Source organism: Mesocricetus auratus, unplaced genomic scaffold (assembly GCF_017639785.1).
Source record: "Mesocricetus auratus isolate SY011 unplaced genomic scaffold, BCM_Maur_2.0 Super-Scaffold_15014, whole genome shotgun sequence".
NCBI classification, from domain to species: Eukaryota; Metazoa; Chordata; class Mammalia; order Rodentia; family Cricetidae; genus Mesocricetus; species Mesocricetus auratus.
This window is the reverse complement of record NW_024429186.1, coordinates 77,041,118-77,066,573: the sequence shown is the minus strand read 5'-3', so window position 1 is coordinate 77,066,573 and position 25,456 is coordinate 77,041,118. Positions and strand designations below refer to the sequence as shown.

The 25,456-nt window shown below is 37.6% G+C and overlaps 1 protein-coding gene across 10 annotated transcripts in view; it reads left to right on the top strand.

Moving 5' to 3' along the window:
* Positions 1-25,456, top strand: part of Dgkb (diacylglycerol kinase beta) — a 744,334-nt gene that overhangs the window by 338,420 nt on the left and 380,458 nt on the right. For all 10 annotated transcript variants that reach the window (XM_040743220.1, XM_040743223.1, XM_040743219.1 and 7 more), the window contains one exon: positions 1,168-1,328. In XM_040743220.1, coding sequence (XP_040599154.1) covers positions 1,168-1,328 — 161 coding nt within the window. The remainder of the gene's footprint in view (positions 1-1,167; positions 1,329-25,456) is intronic.

Here is a 25,456-nt window from a genome sequence, read left to right as displayed (position 1 = left end):
GCTGTTTACACACAGTTCCTGTTCTCTCTGGTGGGAGTCCTAAGTACCAAATAAATACACAGAGGCTTCTTTTAATAGAAAATTTGGCTGATGGCTCAGATTTCTCAACCTCTAGCTCTCTCTTAATTATTAGTCCATTTCTAGTAATCCAAGCATTTCCAAGTGGTCTTATCTTACTGGATAAGACCTGTTACTCCTTCCTCTGCTACATGGCATCTACTGGCAGATCCTTTCTGTCTTCCTCTCCCCAGCCTTCTCCTAGCCTGGTAGTCCCATCTATGCTTCCCTCCTGGTTACTGGACAATCAGTGTTTTATACATCAACCAACAAGAGAAATATGTATACAGAAACACATCCCTCATCATCTAATTAAGAGAGAGCTAGCCAGTAAGAAGCCTAAGTCATTGGCCAAACAGTTTGTGAATTAATATACGTTTAGTGTGTTTATTTGGGGCTAATTGGATGCAGGACCAGGTGGAAAAGAAACTCTGTCCACAGAGCTGTAGTGAAAATAACAAACACATTATGCAGTATAATTATTCCAAGAGAAGGGCAGCTTTATGCACAGTTACTGAGGGGTATGGTAGATGTGCAACTGATGCTATATGTTATAGGTGGCTGCCAAAAGAAATGTTGAGAAAATAAAAACAAGCTATCTCAAAAACATGTCTGCACTATAATTAGAGAAATTATGAAATATTCTGAAAATCAACAGCTTATTTTCTTTTAAGTTTCTCATTGTCACTAGAAGGAAACATGAAGATAATGGATGGATTGGAAATCTAACATGGAAACTCAGGTTGCAATTTCAACAATAAGGGGGAGATTGGTAGTTTTCTGTAAAAGGATGATTAGAAAGAAAGTATAGAATTGAAAATTAATTGCATTCTAACCAACTGACATACAAGTTTGACAGGATACGTGGTAAAGGTGTTGTTTAGCAGTTGGGTAGACAGAGGATTTATGCCATAAGAATGAAATATTTGTTGCAAATAAAAACTAAGCATAAAATCTTGGTGCAAGTATAAGATGACAGTCGATTTTTAATTTAACATTAAAATATATTAGTTATCTTCAGAATAATTCATGTAATTAAACAGACACATATGAGAACAACCCCCTTTAGTTGGTTTATGCTTTATCTCACTATGAAACATTTTTTATTAGGCTATGAAGGTGAAAATCTGATGAAAATCCTAAGAGACATTGAAAGCAGCACAGAAATCATGCTGGACAGGTGGAAGTTCGAAGTCATACCCAATGACAAAGATGAGAAAGGAGACCCTGTGCCTTACAGCATCATCAATAATTACTTTTCCATTGGAGTGGTAAGATTTTCCACTAAATCTTACTTTTTATTTTAACCTGTCTTAAATACTGAATAAAATGTCTTAATCTATGAAAATTTGCTGATCACAAAAATTTGTTAACTTTTGTTAGGAAATACCTTGTTTTCGTCTTTTTCCAAAATTTACTTACCCACAGTCTATGTGCCAGGGTATAACTAGCAGCACATGGTATATCTGTGTCCCCTATGTATGCCTGGTACCCACGGGGGGGGCAAAACAGGGCAGGTGTGAACTGAAGTTACACAAGATTGTGAGCCACCTTGAGTTGCTGGGAATTTAGCCCAAGTCCTCTAGAAGAGCATCCAGTGCTTTTAACAGTAGAGTAGCCATCTCGCTAGCCCCAGAAATACCTCTCCTTTTAAACAATAATACAGCTTACAAATGCATTTAAAATCAGACTGTCAGCAATCGATATATTTTCACGATTTAAACAAAGGAAAGAAGATATATATATATATATATGTATATATATATATATATATATATCACTCTTTTTTGCTGTTTTTGTTACCAAATTAATCTTAGGCTGGTTGAGAACATATTTTTACAGTGTTGACTCTAAGACGGCATTTAGCATGCATGAAATACATCACATTTTATCTTAACATCAATGATACCAATATTGTTATAACCAACCAGAAATATATGAAATAGCTGCCATTATCCTCCAATGGCTAATAAATGTAAGGAATGATTTCATTTCTCTTAAAAACCTGTGAGAAAAAGAAAAGCAGTGTTTTCAAAATTTATTTGAAATATAATTCTTAAACATTCATGGATTATAAATATATGTAGCCAATAGTTATGAATATTAAAATAATTTATTAATAGCATTACATTTTATTCATTTATTTCCCATCCATGTAAACATTTCTCCTGCAAATGCATACTAATAGTTTATAAAAAAGCATTGATTTATTATCTGGAATTAATGACCAAGCTTCTATTAAAAATGTCTTTATTAAATTTTGATCAGACTATCTATTCATCTACATTTACTACATTGTTTCTATTACTCATAAAATAATTACATATATAAAACCTGAGAGATTGCCATATAAATAAATGCCATATTTTAAATGCTATGATTGTTTTTATTTGAGAGAAAAATGTAATAATTTTATTCTATTTAAAAGGCCTACTGTGCATATTCAGGCAAACAATACAAATTTTAGAGGACTTTGCTTTTATAACTCATATATAGTCAGTGATTTGTAAATATTATTTCCCAAGAATATAGTATTCTTTCAGCTAAATCAGATCCCCAGTGGTCTTCTATGGCTTCTTCCTCCAGCACAAAGTTGTAACAGATGCTCTGCTGACACTAATGCTTATGTTCACCAACATCTCAAAAGGGACATCTCACGCTACAGAATCCTCTAGACCCGAATTCATCATTTAGCCTGATTTTGAGGTATAATACTAGTACAAGTTGTATTAATGTGCCTCTCCTTTCTACTATAGATAGTCCATTATAAGCATATATGGTATATCATTGGCTTGAAAACCAACTGGTGTGTGTTTTGAATGTTTCTAGGCTTAATATTATTAAATTTGACCATTTTAATTTGTTAAAAACTATTGGTACATATCATTGTGCACTGTGTAGCATTATATTTCATAAAATATCTATATTTATTTATATTATGTATTTTGACCATAATCCTCCCATACCCTGATCTCCTTTTTGTTGAATTCCTTCTTTCTCATAATCACTTCCACTTCAGATTTCATTTATACATGAAATTTTCTGTATCTATGAAAATTCTAGGAAACATCCTTGACACACACAAGATTGGCAATACTTTTCTTCTTGAATCTGAGTTATTTACTCAGTATAATGATCCATGGCTGTATTTATTTTCCTTGCAATCATATGATTTCATATTCTTCCTTATGGCTGAATAAAACATTCTTGTACATCACACTACATCTCTTTCGTCAATCACCAGCCAACAGACACCTAGTCTTATCAGGAAGTCTAGTGTGAAGAGTATATGACTGTAAAATGTTTATTATAGTTATGTGTATCTTTTTTTTGACTATACGGTCTCAGGAAAAGCTATTTAAGGGAGAAAGGGATTATTTTGTTCCATAGTTTGAGGGTAAGTCCAATATAGCAAGTTATTGCAGAAGGAACTGAGGCACCTCGCCATATGCCAGCCAGTTTGGAAGCAGAAAGTGATAAATGCTTATGCTCTGCTCATTTTTGCTTATTCATTCAGTTAGGGACCCAACACATGAAACAGTGATGCCTATATTGGCCAAACAGGTTTTTGTTCATAAAAGAAACATATATGCCGAAGGACATTCCTCATCATCTCATTTCTGTCTAAATAGAAAGAAAGGTTTTAAGTTTAACACAGAAAAATTATATATAATAAACAGTTATCAAGTAAGAACTATAGTTAACAATATTTACTCAATTAACATTTGCCAAAACTTAAAGAAAATATTATATTATCTTTCCTATCATTGTGAGTCTAAAGTCACATATTTAACTTATCTTTTATCATAACTAAAGAACACCTAAACCATAACTATCTATCTTCAACTCCATCAAAGACCTCAGAAGGATAATATATAAACTCTAGTATTGATAGAGTTTATATATTATATATTAAGTCTAACATGTTTGGATGGCTGCTTGGACAGTCATCCAAAGTTCCTCTATACATTGGAGCCTCAATTTTCAGCCCATAGGCCACACTGTGTCTGGCAGACTTCTCAGTGAAGCTTGAAATTTTAAACTGCCTGCCTGCATTGCCAGTTTGTTAGTCATTTCTCTCTAAGTCCTGTAGAATGACTGGCAGACTCTTCCATGAAGCAGAAACCTTGCAGGACTGTCCCATTTTGTTTTGTCAAGTTCAGCAGTCACTTTCCTGTGGGTCCTGCATGTTCAGTTTATTCAGCACATAGTCAAACAGTCCAGGCAAGAGCAGTTTCTTATCCAAATGACTGGTCTTGCTATATTGAAAGTAACTTCATATTGATTTTCTTTGATCATCCTTCTTTCTGAAATAATTAATATTGCTAGGAGCAATGTGACTCTTTGCCAAGAAAATCCTGAACCATTTTAAATGACATGTTCTGTAGGTCTTTGATAGGTTTGTAGACTAACTTTCTATCTCAAATATCTCTGTATATCTAAATTTGTATCAATAAATGAAAACCCATACCAATGCAAAGTATTCATTTCTATATCATATTCCCTTTTATCCTTTAGAAAAAGGTTGGCTGTGATCATTAACCATTTATAGCCAACCCCATTTAGGTGAAAAGCAATTCATAAACAGTATCGGGGAATTTGGACATCATTCTCTCCAATCTACTTCCTGCTGTTTGGTGACACTGTCAGTACCATGGGGGTCCTGAGAAACCCCAGAAACCTGTCCAAATCCTGGCTGTAGTAGTCTGCAAGGATGTATCATTTCAGTTGTTTTGGCTGTTGGATCTCCTGGGACACTGCTTCAAGTGGTCTTGCTTGGTTAAACCATATTAGACTGGAAAGACTCTACATCTTTTCTTTTTCTGTAGAAACACAAACAAAATCTATTTTCCAAAGTAACATGTTAGACTTAAATTGTGAAGTCAAGCCATTTTCAAAATATACAGATTGGATTAATCCAGCAGCATTTATAATCAAATGTCTGTTAGCAGGTGTTGCTCTTTCTTCAGTATGCAAACAATTCAAAGACAACACAATAGCATACAGTATCCAGACTCTCTGTGTATTTCCCAACTTATGTGGCTTTTATTTATTACCCTATTTCTTTTATTTTTATATTTCTGGGATTTTGTTGTTGTTGTTTTCTAAGACAGGGTTTCTCTGGGTACTTTTGCCCATCCTGGAATTCACTCTGTAGATCAGGCTGGCCTTGAAATTATAGAAATCTACTGGCCTCTCACTCCCTACTGCTGAGATAAAAGACTTGTGCCACCACACACAGCTACTCTATTTCTTACTTAACCATTTTATTCTTTTTCTTTTCTCTCCAAGCCTGCATATATTTTTAAACACATTGTAAACCCTTTAAAGGTTTGTCTTCATCTGAATCTGTCTTTACTGTATATCTGTATCTTTTTTCTGACCACAGTCTTTTATCTGCTAAACAGCATGACTAAGATTAAAGCTGTGGCTGTTTTAGCTGCTGACTCTCCAACATGGTGTGGTATGTTTACTGCCAGCACTGGGAAATGTGCTCACCAACTCTGCCTGTGCTGCCATCAAGCTTCAGCTGCTCATAAACACCATTTGTTTGGTAGCATGGCCTTTGAAAAGAGCCATGTGGTTTTTACCACCTATGCTGAGGCAGGAAGCCTCTCTTAAAGCCTCGCTAGCCTCTGCTTTTCTCTAGCAAACAGAGCCCACATAAGAAAATGCTGCCACCAAGAAGCTGTGCTTGTCTTTGTTCTTTTGTTTTTATAATACCTATCGAAGTTTTTGTCATGCTTTACATGAAAATCTTACCCTGCATGTCAGCACTATTTTGTTGCTGGAGTTTTCTTTCCATCCTGGTACTCCAGCTACCTTGCCCCAAATAAGCACACAATGACTTGGATTAGTTATAAAAGTGTTGACTGATGCCTTAGGCTTCTTATTGGCTAGTTCTTTCTCAATTATTAACACATTGTATTAATCTAAGTATTTCCATACGGTCTTAACTTACCTGAGAAGGGTCTGAACCTGTTTCTCCTTCTTCTGCTATATGGCATCTCCCTGCGGAACCTCTCTGTCTACCTTTCCCAGAATTTTCTAGTCCCACCTATTTTCCTGCATGTATTGGCCAAAGAGTGTTTTATTCATCAACCATTAAAAGAAACATTTATAGATAATGACATCCCCATCAACACAGTTCTCAAAGACAATGGCATAGGGTAAATATTCCAATTTCAAAAGTTGACAGTGTGATAATTCAAGAAAAGGTAAAGTCAGAGCAAGAATGACAACCAGTTGTTCAAACATCAAATCCTGCATTCAGGTCCCAAAGTGCTGGGTAGTACTCCACTCTACGTCTGCTTCCAGAAGATTTCATAGCATATCTCTTCACCTGACTCCATTCTGTAACCACAGCTTTCCTCATAGAAGTGCCCTGGTTCATTGCACCTTTAATATCCTGGGGTCTCTACTGCAACTTAAGTTTCTTCACAATTTCAGAGAACAGCTTCTTTTGGCTTCCTTCCATGTCCAACCTTGTTAATATCCCCGAGGCAGTGGAGTAAGACAGTCACACCCTCCATTCAGTATCCTTCATGCATGTCACACAAGTTTTATATGGAAATTGCTGACAAAGTTTGCTAACAGTTTGAGTGGAGCAGACACCAATCCCTTCCTTAGATTACAGCTGTAGTATTATGTATGTCTTTCAGAGGCTTTTTTTCTGTGCCCTTCTTTGCTATAATAAAGTTTTCCACACAACTTTCCTCAAGAAACTTCAAAACTTTTTTATCTTTTTGCTCTTCTCCCCTTTCTGTTCTGCTGTAGATATGAATAAGAGGTCTGAGTAGTATTATGTCGCATTGTGAATTCAATGTTTCTTGAAATTCCCTTCTCTAACAAAATTGTTCAATTAATCCTGTCTTCATTTCACTCAACTTCACTGAACATTGGCCAAATGCAACCAGGTTCCTTGCTAGAATATAGCACAAATAACCCCAGTCATGTTCAGGTTTTATAGAGTCCTAATAGAGTCCTAGTCATACTAAATAGCCTCATATGCAGTGCTAACCCTGTCTGCATTTCTTTCGGCACCTTTATCTTTCCGGTGCCTAACCATATGGCCTTTTGATTACTGCGTGCAGCACTTCAGGGCTTTTGGAGCAAACAGATGAAATGCCTCACAGTCCTCCCACACACCAGTTCCATAGGCCTGAGAATTACATGACCACATTTGTCACAGTAGTATCTCCACCTAGGTACCTGTTTTCTGTATTAGCTACTTGTCTTCCTGTGACAAAGTGCCCCTAAAAGTGCACTGTTAGAACAGGTTAACTCTAGCTCACAGTTTCAAAGTGTAGGCTCTCATGATGGAAAAGGCCTGGAGGTAAGAGACACTATAAATCAAAAGGAGAATGTAAGTTTAGCATGCACTGGTGAAAACTACATCCATAAGCATGAAACACAGACCTACAAACACATGTCAAAATTCACCTTTGCCATTTTATAAAGGTTGGTTCCCAGAACAAGAAAGTGTCACTGCCCAGTGCTCATATATTCCCACATGTGCATCTTACCTGGGGATTGGTTTGTTGACTTCCATGTTTTCTTTTTCTTAAATAGGTAACGTACTCTCTTATTCTCTATACTTTTGTCCAAATCTGTAACATGTGTATACCATATCTTAACAAATATGGATTGTCTTCCTTCCACAGGGTCAAGTTGCTATGTCCCTTTTTAGAATTATTTAGTGACTTGCCTGCGAATATTTTCTCCCCTGTAGTATGGAGGCTTATTTTAGATGTATTTTTGGTTTTGTTTCCCTAGATATCAGTTACCAACATAGTGGAGCAAAGGTTTTGTTTAGAGCTTTATTCTTCTCTTTGTTATTGGATCCATGTGTATGTGTGAGCGTGTGGTGTGAGTTTGTGTGTGTGTGTGTGTGTGTGTGTGTGTGTGTGTGTGTGTGGCCTGGAGGATGTATACAGACCTCAGGCATCTAGGGATAAGTAATAGTTTGTCATATTCCATTGCAAGTGTCTCATATTCGAGGTCAACTGTTAAGTTTGTAGCTAGATGGATGGCTGGGTGCTGGTTCCTCATCATTTTCATGAAGTCAGGTTATCTGTGTTACCCACACTCCCTCTTCATTTACCCCTCAGATAATTACTCATTAGTGCTTCAGATAATTCTTAGGCTACTGCTGCTTTTTGTTTTCGATTTCACATGAAGGAACTTCATGCCTAGAAGATACTGTTTGTTCTGTATCTTGCCAAAGTAGGCAGAACAGAGTAGTAGTGTTCTTGTCTGCCATGCTGTTTTTCCTAAATAGACAGATTGCATTTTGTTATAGAGCTTTCCAGTGAGTTTCCAGTCACTTTCAATGGAGTAGAATTCCATATGCTTCTGGAGACATGTATAATTGTTTTAAGACAAGTAGTAAGATGGTACTGAGCATATCAGTGAGTGACTCAACACTTTATAGATCTAAATGGAATAAATAATGTAAGGGTAAAAAACTTTTATTATTGATCTTGATAAATTCTGACTGAAAATTTTAAGCAAAAATTTAACATCATAAATAGAATTTATTTTTATTGAAGGAAAATATTTAAAAATTTAAATTGAAAAATTTACTTACAAAATGAGAATCACCAAAACTTAGCTAAATGAGCAACTGAAAGTAATATGTAAAGCAGAGACAATAATTATCAAAAATAACTGTCTAAGATAAAACATGAGTTATTGAAAATTAATTAGACATACTGTGAAAATAATTTTGTAAAATATTAAAAGAGAGCCAGGCGTAGGTGGTGCATGCCTTTAATCCTAGAACTCGGGAAACAGAGGCAGGCAGATCTCTGTGAGTTCGAGGCCAGCCTGGTCTACAGAGTGAGTTTTAGGACAGCCTCCAAAACAATACAGAGGAACCCTGTATCAAAAAAAAAACCAAAAAAATATTACAAATGAACAATTTAGAGTGAGAATGAACTGAAAATTAATGAATAAATATTTAAAGCATGCCTGAATATTTGTCTTCAAACTAAAAAATAAGTTTTACTCCCACCATAAATATATTGAGAACTTTTGGAGTGATACAACCTTGCCAAACATAAAATGGGCATAAGTGATCAATAATATTCTAAACATTGTTCATATCGGCTGGCTGATAATTCTGTAACACAAGCTCACTATCAGGAAAAAAATTGATAGAACCCTATTCTTCATTATAAAACCAAATGATATAAATGTTCAGGAATTTAATTTGAAGTCAAACATGGTGGTACACATTGACCGCAGCTTTCCAAAGTCTCAGGCAAAAGTGTCAGAATTTAAAATTGGAAGGCAAAATGAAGGATGCAATCAATGTGTGGCATAGGATATGTTTAAGATTATGAGGCAAAGCACTACTAAAGAAATAAGGAGTGGAGAGTTTTCATTTAGAGTTTCTTTCTTCCCTCCCTCCCTACCTTCCTTTACTACCTTTCTTTTTAGAAGGGTCTTTGTCCTATTGACTAGAAGCCTTTGTTGGAGTATTACATGGGAAGTAGTGTGTGATAATAGGATTCTCTTCTGGAAAGATTTACAACTTTGCACACTACTTAATATTGTCACCAGAGTAACATACTTCACAAGTACTCTCTACAGGGTACCTCCTGTGTAGTAGACTGCATTTTTCTTCCCTGACAGTGTACCTATATATATTTTTAAAGAGTCTATCTAAAGCTATTCTTGAATGTACAACAAGTCATCAGCTTTGCCTGGGCAATTCAGTCAGTCACGAAGAACTTGCCAAGCATGAGTGTTTGCTCTAGGTCTGATACTTAGCAAGAAAAAGAAAGATAAATAAAAAAGAGAGAGAAATAAAGAGAAATAAAATCCTTCAAAAAATCCACCACCCCTTCATGATAAAGATCTTGGAAAAATAAGGGATACAAGGAACATACTTAATCAAAATAAAAAAGCAATTTATAGTAAGCCAACAGCCAATGTCAAATAAAATGGAGAGATATTCAAAGTGATTCCACTAAAATCAGGAAAAAGGCAAAAGTGACCACTATGTCCACATCTTTTCAATATAGAACTTGAGGTTCTAGCTAGACCAATAAGACAACTAAAGGAGATGAAGGGAATAAAATAATTGGAAAGGAAGAAGTCAAACTTTCACTATTTCCAGGTGATATGAAACATAAGTGAACCCAAAAATTCTACCCAGGAACTCTTATAGCTGATAAAGGCCAGCAGTAATGTAACGAGATACAAGATTAATTCAAAGAAATCTCCAGCCCTCCTATATGCAAATGATAAATGGGATGAGACAAAATCAATTTCGGGAGCTGACTGCTCTTTCAGAGAACTCAGATTCAATTCCCAACACCTATATGGCAGTATATACTGTCTTTTTCATGGAATCTGACACTTTGACACAGATATATGTGTCAGCAAAGTTCTAATGAAATAAATAAGTAAAAAATAAATTTTCCCAAACAAGACAAGGCTGTCTACTCTCTCTATACCTCTTCAATGTTGTCCTTGATGTTCTAGCTATAGCAATACGACAACAAAAGGAAATCAAGGGAATACAAATTGGAAAGGAAGATGTCAAACTTTAACTATTTGCAGATGATATGCAGTTTACATAAGTGACCCCAAAAACTCTACCAGGGAATACCTACAGCTAGCTGATAAATACTTTCAGCAAAGGGGCAGGATACAAGATCAACTCAAGAAAATCATTAACCCTACTATATACAGGTGATAAAAGGGCTGGCAAAGAAATCAGAGAAACATTATCCTTTTACAATTGTCACAAACAACATCAAATACCTCGGGGTAATGCTAACCAAACAAGTGAAAGACCTGTATTGCAAGAACTTTGACTCTTTAAAGAAAGAAATTAAAGACACCAGAAAATGGAAAGATCTCCCATGCTCTTGGATAGGTAGGATCAACATAGTAAAAATGACATAAAAATGAAATCTTGCAGAAAACAATCTACAGATTCAATGCAATACCCATTAACATCCCAGCACAATTCTTCACAGACCTTGAAAAAACAATAATCAATTTTGTATGGAAAAACAAAAGACATAGGATAGCCAAAACAACCCTGTTCAACATGGCAACATGTGGAGGCATCACCATCCCTGATTTCAAGCTCTATTGTAGAGCTATACTCCTGAAAACAGCTTTGTATTGGCACAAAAATGTACAGGTAGACCAATGGAATCAAAATGAACACCCCAATATTAACCCATACACGGATGAACATCTGATCTTCAACAAAGAAGCTAAAAATACACAATGGAAAAAAGAAAGTATCTTCAACAAGTGGTGCTGGGATGTAGAAGAATGCGGATAGATCCATGTCTATCTCCATGCATGGAACTTAAGTTCAAATGAATCAAGGACCTTGACATAGATTCAGTCACACTGAACCTCCTTGAAGAGAAAGTGGGAGGTACCCTTGAATGAATTGGTACAGGAGACCACTTCCTGAGAATAACGCCAGTAGCACAGACACTGAGGTCAACAATTAATAAATCTGAACTCCTAAAACTGAGAAGCTTATGTAAGGCAAAGGACACAGTGAACAGGACAAAAAGGCATCCCACAGAATGTGAAAAGATATTCACTAACACCACATCTAACAGAGGGCTGATCTCTAAAATTTACAAAGAACTCAAGAAGCAAATCTCCAAAAAACTAAAGGATCCAATTAAAAAGTGGGGTACAGAACTAAATAGAAAAATCTCAATAGAGGAGTCTAAAATGTCTGAGAGGCAATTAAGAAAATGTTCAACATCTCTAGCCATCCAGGAAATGCAAATCAAAACAGCTCTGAGATACCATCTTACTCGTGTTAGAATGACTAAAATAAAAAACTCCAACACAGTTTATGTGGAGAAAGTGGAACACTCCTCCACTGCTGGGGGGAGTGCCAACTCATACAGCCACTTTGGAAATCAGTATGGAGATTCTTCAGGAAATTGGGAATCAGACTACCCCAAGACCCAGAAATTTTTCTCTTAGGCATATGCCCAAAAGATGTATATTTATGCAACAAGGATGTCTGTTCCACTATATTCATAGCAGCATTATTTATAATAGCCAGAACCTGGAAGCAACCTAGATGAACCTCAACTGAAGAGTGGATAGAGAAAATATGGTACATTTGCACAATGGAGTACTATTCAGTGGAAAGATACAGAAACAATGGAATCTTGAAATTTGCAGTCAAGTGGATGGCACTAGAAGAAACCATTGTGAGTGAGGGAACCCAGTCACAAAAAGAGAAACATGGCATGTACTCACTCATATATGGTTTCTAGATATGAATCAGATAAGTGCCACCCTACAATCCACTGCCAGAGAGTCTGGGAAACAGAACCTTCATCCAATGACGGATGGAAGCAGAGGCAGACAGCCACAGCTAAACACTGAATTGAACTCAAGGAATCCAGTGAGAGATAGGCAGAACTGATGAGCATAGGGGTCAAGATTGGGCTGGTTTAACCCCAGAAACAGCAGACCTGAACAAAGGGGAGCTCTTGAACCCCAGACTGATGGCTGGGAATCCAACATGGGACTGATCCAGACTCCCTGAATTTGTGTGTCAGTGAGGAGGCCTAGGCAACCTATGGGGCCTTAGGTAATAGACCAGTATTTATCCCTTGCATACAAATGGAGTTTGGGTGCCCATCCCACAATGAGAGATGCTCTCCCAGCTTGGACTCTTGCAGGAGGGCCTAGGCCCTGCCATGGATGAAATAACAGAATATTGACACCCCTCATGGAGGGCATCTCCCTCCCTGGGAAAAGGAGTGGGGATTGGGGTAGGGGAGCATGGGGGGTTGGTTGGAGGCCATGGGAGGAGGGGGAGGGAGAGGAAGAGGGAATTGTGATTGACATGTGAAACAACCTTGTTTCTAATTTAAATAAAAAGTCTGTAAAAAATAAAATTTCCCTGTGTGCATGGGTGAGAACCAACTGATATTTGGAAGTAACACAAAACTTGAAAGAACAATACTTAACTTCAGATGGAAAAAAGGAAAACAGAATAGCTAAAAACAATCCTGTACAATAAAGGAACTTCTGGAGGTATCACTATCCCTGACTTCAAACTCTAATATATAGCTGTAGTAATGAAAACAGATTGATATTGGTATAAAAACAGACACATGAAACAATGGAATTTAATCAAAGACACCAACGTTAATCCAAACACCTTTGAACAATTGATTTCTGACAAAGAAGTTATAATGGTACATGGAAAAAGAAAGAATCTTAAACAAATGGTGCTGACATAACTGGATATCAACATGTAGACTATTGCATACATATGAACATAACTCAAGTTCAAGTGAATCAGAGACCCCAAAATCAATCCAGTTACACTAAACCAGAAGAAAGAGAAAGCAGAAAGTAACCTTGAACACATTGACACAGGAGACAACTTCTTACATATAACACTAGTAGCAAAGGGTCTGAGAGAAACAATGAATAAATGCTACCTCCTGAAATTTAGAAACTTCTTTAAGGCAAAGGATATGTTAAAATAAAACAGAACTGCAGCCTACAGAATGGGAAAAGACCTTCACCAAGTCCACATCTGACAGAGTGCTGATCTCCTAATTATATACAGAACTCAAGAGACTAGACACCAAAATACAAAATAATCCAATTTAAAAATGGTGTACAGATCTAACTACAATTCTCAACAGAAGAAACTCCAATGGCCAAAGACACTTTAGTAATTGGTCAACATCCATAGCCATCAGGGAAAGGAATATCAAAATGAATCTGAGATACTATTTTATACCTATCAGAATGGCTAAGTTCAAACACACTGAGGACAGCTTATGTTGGAGAGGGAGGGGGTATGAAGTAAGGGGAACACTCCTCCACTGCTGGTGGGAGTGCAAACTTGTACAGCTACTTTGGAGATCAGTATGACAGTTTCTCATGAAATTGGGAATCAACCATTAGTCATACACCCAAGGGATGCTCAATCATACCACAAGGATGCTTGCTCAACAATGTTTACAACATCATTATTCATAATCATCAGAATCCAGAAACAACCTAGATACCACTCAACTGAAGACTAGATAAAGAAAATGTGTTATATTTACATAGTGTATTACTCAGCTATGAAAACCAATGAAATCATGAAATTTGTAGGCAAATGGATGGAACTAGAAAAAAACATCCTGAGTGAGGTAACCAGGATTCAGAAAGACAAACATGGTATGTAATCACTCATAAGTGGATACTAGATTCAAAGCAAAGGATAACCAGACTACAACTCACAGTTCCAGAGAAGCATGGCAACAAGGAGGACCCTAAGGGGGACACATGGATTGCCCTGGGAAGGGTAATTAAATGACATCTCCTGGGTAAACTGGGGCAAAGAGGGCAGTAAAAGGGAAGGGTTGGAGGATGAGAACATGAAGGAACAAGATGTTTGAGTTGGAGGAGGGACTGAGTGGGAGATCAATGAAAGAGATATCTTGATAAAGTCATTATGGGGTTAGCATAAAACCTGGTTCTGGGGAATTTCCTAGGAATCCTCAAGGATGTCCTCAACTAAGACCCCTAGAAATAGTGGAGAGGGTGCCTGAACTGGCCTGCAGCTGTAATCAGATCAGTGAATAGCCCAATTATCATCATAGACCCTACATCCAGTACTTGATGGAACCAGATGCAGAGATCCAGAATCAAGTACCAGGTAGAGCTCCTGGAATCCAGTCAAAGAGAGGAAGAAGGGAATATGTGAGCAAGGGAGGTCAAGATCTTGAAGGGGAAATCTGCAGAGACAGTTGAACCTAGCTAGCAGAAACTCATGAACTCTAAACTAAAAGCTATGGAGACTCCATGGGACTGAGCTATGCCTGCTACATGTGGGAGACAGTTGTGTAGCTTGGTGTACCTGAGGGGCCCCTGACAGTAGGACCAGGATCTATCCTTGGTGCATGAGCTACCTTGTGTTAGCCCATTATCTATAGTAGGGTTCTGTACTCAGCCTTAATGCAGGGGTCAGAGACTTGATCCTGCTTCAACTTAATGAACCAGGCTTTGTTGACTCACTATGGGAGCCTAAGCTTACTCTTTGGGAGGAGTGGATGGGAGATGGGCTGGAGGAGGCAATGAGGGGACAGGAGGAGGGGTGGGAGGAAGAACTGTGATTGGACTGTAAAGTGAAATTAAGATTTAAAAAAGTTCCAAAGAATCTAAGAATATGGAGGCCATTTCCCAGTATAATTAGGAAAATATACAGGAGACATGCGGCAAACATCAGGTTTTAAAAAAGGGCAAGGTAGGAGGCCTTGGAAATCTTTGGGGCCTTGGATAATAGACCAGTATTTAGCCCATTCCATATGGAGGAATGCTGTCTAAGCCTAGACAAATATGACAAACTTTGAAGATTCCTCCATGGAGGGCCTCACACTCCCTAGGGAGAGGAAGGGGAACTGAATGGGAGTTTGGGGGAGCTGGTGGGGGGTAGGAGAGGAGGGGTGGGAGAGGAAGCTGAGATTGACATGCCAAACAAGCTTGTTTCCAATTTAAATAAAATAAAAATGGGAAAAAGGGGCTAGGCAAAATAAAAAAACAAACCAGAACAAACAAAAAAACTCAAAGCATTTCTACAAAATCAGGAATAAAATAGGCATATCCATTCTCTCATTTCCCATTCAATAAAAATAAGTGGTGGAGATAGACAATTTAATAGGAAAAATATTATTTGCAGATTATGTAGTTCTATACATAAAAGGCCTTAAAGACTCCACATAAAACTGACATTGCTGATTAATACATTAAGTAAAGTGGCAGAATACAAAATTAACACATTAAAATCAGTAGTCTTTCTATACACAAATACACCAAAGAGTCACCAAAACAATCTCATTAAAAGAATCCTCAAACATACACATTTAAAAAATGCGTAATAAGTCTCACTAAGGAAGTGAAAGGCTTGTAGAATAAAAACCTTAAGACAGTGAGTAACAAGTTGAAGAAAACACTAGAAGATAGAAAGGCCTTCCAAACTCATGGGTAGTAGAACTAATATGAAAATGGCAGTTTACCAAAAGCAACTTAGAGATTAAATTCATTTAGAGAAATTGAAAAATTAATCAAAGAAGAAAGTTCTTTAATTTTTATGTATGCAATAAAAAGTTTTTAAAGATCAAAACAGCAGATTTCTACAAAAATAAAAATCACAAAGTAAACTCAGCCAAATGTTAAAATATTCTAAGAAATAGCAAGCATAAAAGAGAAACAATTTAAAATTTTTAAGTTCAAAAATATTAAGCTAAGAGAGTTTGGTATTGCTGCTTTGTTTGATTGATTAGGATTTTGAAACAAATTGTTTCTGTGTATTCCAGCCTGTATTTGAACATGAAGTCCTCCTGCTTTAGCATCCTCCATAATGTCTTTAAAGACATGTATCACTCTATCTTTATGAACTCATTATTTTTTATTTTGTATTTATATATACATATATTACATATAAATTCCTTTTTGTTGTTTTTTTTTTTTTTTGAGATGGGGTTTCCCGGTGTAGCTTTGGAACCTGTCCTGGCATTAGCTCTTTGAGAACAGGCTGGTCTCAAACTCACAGAGATATGCCTGCCTCTGCTATCCAAGTGCTGACACCACCAATGTCTGTCTACATAAACACAGGTTTCTTGATTATATGTGTGTGTGTATGTGTGTGTGCTTGTGTGTGTGTGTGTGTAAAAATAGCCAGAATACAAGTGAAAAATCTTTTAAAAATATTATAAGTTGGATACACATTGCAAATTATACCACATAAATGTGAACTATAAAGGTCTATTTTTATCTGCAATTGTGGGCCAATAAATAGCATAATGCAGAGGCACTGAGTAAACTGACAGAAACATAAAGTCACCTAGACTAAATATGCAAAAAATTATCTGAAATGATCTATAACTATCTACATTTATTGTGGAAGTTGTAGCAAATACTAAAACGTACCCAACAAATAGAAGATAAAGACCCAATCTGTTAAATATTTAAAGTATTACAATTCTCAAATTCTTCAAAAAGTTTATTATTACTATTTACATCCCAATCACAGTTTCCCTTACCTCCACTCCCCCCAGCTCCCTCACACCTGCCTTCCCCTACATAATCACTCCCCCTTCTGAAAAGAGTAGGTCACCAAAAGTGGGTAGCCAGACAGGACAAGACAAGGCACAATAAGACAATGTGAAAGCCCCCACACAGAGGCTGGACAGGCCAAGCTAATAGGTGGGAAACTAAGAGAAGGCAAGAGTCAGAGACACACCCACTCCCACTTTTAGGAGTCCCACAGAAACACCAAGCTAATAGCTATACCATGTGCAGAGGACCTGGTGCAGACCCATTGGAGGCCAGTGTCTGTGGTTTCAGTGAGCCTTATTTAGTTGACCTAGTGGGTCTTGTTCTCCAAGTGTCCATTCCCCCCCGACTCCTACAGCTTTTCCTGTCCCTCTTCTCCTAGGTTCCCCATCTCAGATGGGGAGGGGCCTGATGGAAACCTGTAGTTTAGACACTTCCCACAAAATGTCTGGCTGTGGGTCTCTGCATCTGTTCCCTTCTGTTGTCAAAGGAAGCTCTATGATGATGACTGAACAAGACACTAATTTGAGGATAGCCTCTCTGTCTGCCTCTCTCTGTCTCTCTCTGTCTCTGTGTGTGTGTGTGTGTGTGTGTGTGTGTGTGTGTGTGTGTGTGTGTGTGTCATTTGTGTTCAGTTCTACCCTAAGACTCTAGGTCTCTGGGATCCCCAGTTCCTGGTCATATGTAGAGATTAGGGCATGAGCTGGCTCTCAGGGAGTGAATTTCAAGTTAAACCAAATACTCCTTTTTTCACACCCACTTGTTCTGTGATGTGCCTCAGTACATTGTGCAGGCAGGATAGATTGTAGATGGAAGACTTTATGGCTGGGTTAAAGTCCAGGTTCCTCTTCCCACAGCCTTAAGAGTACCTTCTCCTGTCAAAGAGACTAGAATGTAGGGGTGAAGGCTCTGAGTCCTCTCTAAATTCAATGTACTGAGTGAGTGGAAGTTTTCATCAGCAATGTGGCTTGATTTCAGTTTTCAGAGGGGACTTTTTGTCTTAACATCATTCTGGGTTCTTGGGGGATCTCCACAGGACTCACTCAACCAGCAACTCAAGAGAATATAATCCAGTCCCACCAGATTAGAGAACACTTTCAAATTTATTTTATGAGGTCAGCATCACCTTAAATACAAAGTCCAAATAAGGTAACATAACAATACCAAACCAATGTCACTGATAAGCGCAATGCTAAGAACTTCAGCCCGATGCTGGTCAGTAGAATCTAGCACCACATTAAAATCATAATATACCAGGAGCAATTTTAACTGATCCTGGGGCTAAGAGCTCATTCAGCATATGAAAAATCCATAACTGCAGTACTCACAATGAGAAAATAAGGAAAAAAATCATAGGTTAGTCTCATAAGACTTAGATAGAAATGCTAATTCTATCTAATGTTCAAAACCCCAACAGATTTTAGTGATAAATCCACAGATACACATTGAGCTGATTTTTCCAGCAAGAGTTCCAAGAATATATAATGGAAATAGAATTTTGCTTTAACAAATGGTACTAGAAGAAAATGAATATCCACATCCAGTAGAAGAGAACTGTAACCTTACCTCACACCAGCCACAAAATACAATGTGGAGTTAACTATGAAGAAGTGAAACTGTAAAACCTCCAGAGAAAAAGCTCTAGAACTCCTAGAAACAGGAGGAAGTTCGTTGATACCAACTCAGACTTTCTGAATTTGATACCAAAAGCATAGGTGGCAAAACAAAAAAAAAAGAATAAGCAAGAATAAATCAAAGTATAAACCTTCTGCCTATCAAACAATAATGGAGTGAGAAGACAGCCAGTGCGACAGTAGAATATATGCGAATGATATGTACCTGAGATGCTATTCATCTCCAAGGAAACTAAAAATCTAGACACTAACATCAGGGAATTAATAACACAGGCACTAAATGGACAAGGGCCTTGTACTAACATTTCTTTAAAGAAGGCATCCAAAAGAAGAGGCATAGGGAAATATACTGAATGTCATTACTCATTTGTAAAATATCTGTCAGAATCACAATGACTATCCCTCCATTCCTGTTAGAATGTATACTTTACAGATTTGAAGAAAACTAATATTGGCAGGCGATGGGGGAATTGGGAGTCTTTTACAGCATTTGTGGTATGACAAATATGTCATCCACTGCCTACCCAAAATGAGGCAAATTTCTTTAAAAATTAAAGCTACCATGTCATCCAAAAATTTCCTTTCAGGAGAATCCAGAGAGATTTAAACAATAATCATGTATTTTTGCTTGTGTGCCTAACCTTTAATGACTGAGCTATGTCTCCTAATACAAATTGAATTCTAGAGGACATATCAGCAATTATTCACACACTGCAGCACATTTCAAATGCTAAGGTGGAGAAATAATGACTTTCCATTGCTATGAAGACACACCATGACCACAACAACTCCTATAAAGGAAAATATTTCATTGTGTTGGCTCACTTACAGTTTAGACATTTAGTTTATTATTGTCACGATAGAAAGCAAGACACCTTGCAGGCAGACATGGTGTTAGAGAAGGATCTGAGAGTGCTTACATCTTGAGTCTCAGGCCAAAAGAAGTGTTCTGTCTGACTGGGTATAACTTGAGCAAATGAGACCTCAAAGCCCACCCACACAGCAACACACTTACTCCAAAAAGTCCCACCCCCTATGGGGGTCATGTCCCTTTAAATCACCACAAATAGCATTATTGTTTTTTCTAAAACGTAAATATGTTACAGAACAACCTACTATTAGTAGACTCAGAGGCCAGATCTAAAGGCTACCTCCAGGGTTAGAAGAAAAAGTTCACAGCATAGCAAAAACAGGACTCATGGTGTTTTAGACAGGCAGAGTAACACAGCTTCACAGAATTAAACAAATGCAATATAAAAGAATGCAACACATCTTTGCTTTATTGAAAAAAATATTCCACAACTCAAACAAATGTAGCACATCTTGATATTCTAAACAGTAGGCAGTATAAATAAGAGATGAACAAAGAAAACTTACAGTCCTCTGGAGTCAAATGCGATGCTAAAGTTCTTTAAATGGTGTCTGTCACCTTGATATCCCTGGGTCTGACAGATGCTGAAGCCCATGGCATCTGTGAACTATGATCCTGGTATTATTTTAGCTTAGCAGACATACATATTGCAGCAATTGCTTCCAGGTAAAATGACTACACATGCAGATCCTAAGAACCAAGACCTGGCCTGCAACAGATCCATGCAACGCAGAAGCTAAAATGTCTATGGATCTCATAGATGGGAACACATTGAACTAGTGTTTTCTGGCACTCTGGTCAGTCTTATCCACTATCTGAATGTAGTCTATGGTTTCCTTACAGTCTGAGAAACTTTAAAAAGCTATAGAGAAATTTACATTCTTTGTGAAATGGCTATGCATTTTTGCTTTTAGTTTGTTTATTTTGGAAGCATCTGTGAAAGATTCATTAAGAATCAGTCACACTTGACCTTAAAGAATATCAATTGGATAAAATTGTAAAAATCGTAACAACTAAATTATCTACAATAGTTTATCACCTTGGAAGTACATATAAAAAGGTGTTTTACAATGGCTAACAATTCAAAATTTGAAATTTTTGTAACACATTGCTAGATAATTTTTAGATCAAAATGAGGGAATCAACACAGGAAAGCTACAAATAATATTCTTATATACCATGAAACTTCATTTTCTATAAATTATTAAAATCAAAATAAAGAAGCTTAGTATTGGTTCTTAGATATGGGCTAAATGACAATTAACAGTACTGTTACTGTAAGTATATTACTTATCTATAGAATAGAAAGAAATATAAACATAGATGTACAGATAAATATATTATTTATGGATATTGTATACTATATTAATTATATATGTGTGCTTATGTGTGAGAGTGTTTGTGTATGTGTGTGTGTTTGTGTAACAGGAACAATGAGGAATCTATAAAAGACAATATCTTAGAAATGTTAAAAGCAAGCAGATGAAATATGAAAATATAAAGATCTCAGAATAATAAAGGAAGAAAAATATGGGCTAATATTTCAGTAGAATTATTTTTATAAATTCTTCATACCTTTGTAATATATGTGTAGGGATTCTAATACATAGCATTTCTGACCACATTGACCCAGGAAGCAATATAAATGAAAACAAACTATTGAGAAATGTAAGGATTTTAAGTATTTTTCATTTTATTATTTTTATTATTTTATCTGCACTTCCACTGATAGAGAGTCTGGGAAACAGGAAAGAACCTAAAAGATATGCATATATGCATAGTACCCAAGAGAAGAGGATGGAGACAAGATCCCCTGAATGGATGGGGAACACGGCGAGGGATGGGGGGGAGTGGGACCTGGGAAGAAGAGAGGGGGTGAAGAGGAAGAGAGTTGGTCATGGGGGAACAGGAAGTTGAGGGGGTGGGGGTAGAATAGGGGGAAGAGGGAATCATAGGATCGAATACAGATCAGGCACCAGAGCGACCTCGAGTGATCTAAAGGGATAATACCAATTGGCAAGCTAAGCAATAGTGGAGAGACCACCTCGAATGCCCATTCCTGATAATGAACTTTATGTCTATAACCATCCGGGACCCTTCATCCCGTGACTGATGGAAGCAGAGGCAAACACACAATTAATCACTGAACTGAACCCAAGGAACCCAGTGACAGAGAGAGAGGAGTGATGAGCAAATTGGCAAAGAATGGGCTGGCAAAACCAGCAGAGACAGCTGATCTGAACAGGGAAGAGCTCTTGGACCCCAGACTGACAGTGGGGAGGCCAGCATGGGACTGATCTGAACCCCCCCCAAATGGGAGTGTCAGCGAGAAGGCCTGGGCAACCTATGGGGCCCTGAGCTGTGGATCAGTGTCTATCCCTGGTATACAAACAGTCTTCGTGTGCCTATAGCACAAAGAGGGATGCTCTCTCAGCCTGGACTCTTAGGGGAGTGCCTGGACCCTACCCAGAGTAAAATGACAGACTCTGATATCCCCTATGTGGAAGGATTTGGCAATAGGGTGGGAGGGTGGGGGGGAAGGGGAGTGCGGGAGGAGGGGAGGGAGAGGGAACTGGGATTGACATGTAAAACAAGCTATTTAAAATAAAAAAAATGATAAAAAACTAAAAAAAATAACCTTATTTTACATCCCAATCTCAGCTTTCCCTCAGTCTGGTCTTCCCTCTTCCCCCACCATCTCCAAATCCCACCCCTTATCCACTCCTTAGAGAGAGTGAGGGATCATTGAAGACTATCACACCATTTGGGGCAGGACCAAGGCCCTCCCCCCCTGTATGTAGGTTGAGAGAGTATCACCCCCAGAGGAATGGGCTCCAAAATAGCTAGTTCATGTACTGGACATAAATACTGGTTCTACTGCCAGAGGTCCCATAGATTTCCCAAGCTTCCCCAACTGACAAACACGTTCAGGGAGCCTAGTTTGGTCCTATGACGGTTCCCCAGCTATCAGACTAGGATCTGTGAGCTTCCACTTGCTCAGGTCAGCTGTTTCTGTAGGTTTTCCCAGCCTGGTCTTGACCCCTTTGTTCATCACTCCTCCTTCTCTGCAACTGGCTTCCAGGACTTCAGCTCAGTGCTTAGCTGTGGGTCTCTGCTTCTACTTCCATCAGCTACTGGATGAAGGCTCTAGGATGACATTTAAGGTAGTCATCAATCTCATCATAGGGGAGGGACATGTAAGGTAGCCCCTCCACTATTGTCTAGATTGTTAGTTGGGGTCATCCTTGTGGCTCCCTGGACATTTCCCTAGTGCCAGATTGCTCTTTAAGCCTATAATGGCACCCTCTGTTAAGGTATCTATTTTCTTGCTCTCCTATATTCTTCCCTGTTGTCTTCTCGGTCTTCCTGATCCCTCATGTTCCCCTTCCCCCTTCTCCCTTCCTCCTTTTCCTACCTGCCTTCCCACTCCCATGCTCCCACTTTTCTGTGGATGTGGCTCAGTTCGCAGACTGCTTTCCTGGCAGACACAGAGCCAGCACCACACATAAGTGGGTGTGGTGCAATCACTTGTAATTTTGTTTTTGAGAACTTCACACATGATTACTTTAGTTACCCCACTTCTCCCACCCCTAAACCTTCCTTACATTCTCAAATTAATGGTCTATTAAAGTTCATGGCTTTTTTCATATGTGTGTATATTTGTTATAATTATAAATGTATGTATAATATAATTCACACATATGCATTGCTGAGTCCATTTAGTGCTGCTTGTGTGTATGTATATGCTTTTAGGGTTAAACTCTTGAGATGTTGGGTTACCAATTTAGAATCCCTTCTCTAGAGAACACTGATTCTTTCTCTCCAAGAAGCCATTAATTTCCTGGAGCCCTTCATCGATGAGTGAGACTTGTGGGACTTTAGATACCTATTTTGGCATGTCAGATGGTTTTGTCATTGTTCAGCTTTGGTTTAGGGAACCATGCTGTTGAAACTCCACGGGTGTGTTTCCAGTCATTTCTATAAAACACAGCCTTACAGCAAACTTCTTGATCCTCTGACTCTTATCAGCTTTCTTATTGCTTTTGGCGATACTCCCTGAGACTTAGGTGTTGTGTATTGTGTGTGGGGTTTGCACATATGTGTGTAAGAGAATAAAAATACCCAAAGAGTTAGCCAATTAAGAGTTGCAAAGCATACAAGAAAGAATAACATTAACAGGGAAAAGAAAAAGAAAAAAATATAATGACATACAAAACCCATTTTTTTCTCCACAAAATAAAAGGAATATATGAATAACTGGCAAAAATAGTTTTTAGGAGAGAGAGAGAGAGCGGGGGAGAGGGAGAGAGGGAGAGTAGGAGAGAGAGAGAGAGAGAGAGAGAGAGAGAGAGAGAGAGAGAGAGGAGGCATAGTAAATAGGAAGATGTATCCATACCACAGGAGGTATTTAAATAATTCTGAATGTGTCGGGCTTGAGTTTTATGAGTCAGTCTGAGAAATGGAACATTTTCCATGGAAATGCAAAGAGCTAAAATTTGCTGAGAAGTGAGGAAATATTCTTGTGTCTGTCCTTAGGGAAGAAACAAAATCAACAGGGCTTGTTCAGATGTTGCTGCATTGTAGGTATCAGCACTCACAATTCTTCAGTGGGTCTGAGGTGACTCCAACACTTGTTATGTCTAAGACATTCCTCATTGATCTCCATATCTTCTTGGGCTGGGCTGTCATGTTCAAAGAACCTTTGATCTCAGTACAAAGCTGAGAGAGAGAGAGAGAGAGTGTGTGTGTGTGTGTGTGTGTGTGTGTGTGTGTGTGTGTGTGTAGCTACTACTGCTGGGGGCAATTCAACATACACAAAATCTAGGGTCAATTAAACTTACTTTTCCTTTGAGCTTAATTCCTCAAAATTTTAAGATACTTAAAAATGAAAGTTGAAAGGATCAGCCTCTCAGTTTATTTTCCATAACTAGCAAAACTCACCAACCTATATATAAATCTCCCCCAAAGGAAATTCACCTGCAAATGTAAATGTGAAAGTGACAAAAAATTAATCAACAAATCTAGAAATTCAATGACCTAGGATGACTATCCAACACCACAAAAGCAAAGCAACAGAGTGTAGTGATGGATGCTTTGGGTTGATTCATTATAGAGATGAACCATAATTGTCACAGTTATTTAAAGAAAAACAGCTGACGTTAACTTTTATCACTAAAAATGTATTGCTAGTATTATCTTCATTAGGGAAGTGTAGCAGTGTTCCAAATAAAATTTAAAAAGGATAAAGTGATTTTTCTACCATTTTGTTTAGTCAACTATTAGAAATCGAATTAATTTAGTGATGAGAATATAAATAATGTGTATCTACATCTATCTATTTACATGGACATATATAAACAGAGAGAGAGAGAGAGAGAGAGAGAGAGAGAGAGAGAGAAGAAAAACACATTCCTGTTATTTTAAGGTGATATACAGTTATAGTAAATGTTTATAAATTATCAATAAATGCAAAATTATTGGATAGATACTTTTATTTACACATTTCATTAATTTACACATTTAGATCATTGCTACTGAGAATTGTTATGGGATTAGTGGACCTGTTAATTAGCTTTAGTTTGTAATTGGATGAATGCCACAGTACTTTTCTGTAATAATGTACCTACAATAGGCAATGTTCTTGTCGTCTGCTAAATACTGCTAATTAGCTATAAATAATATACAGTAGTAAAAATATATAAATAGGAATGAACAGAAAGTAAAACTAAGCAAGGAAGCTACCAAATTCATAGAGACTATGATATTTATGATCTGCTAAAATTCCACATCCTTGGATAAGATTGAAGGAAACAATGAA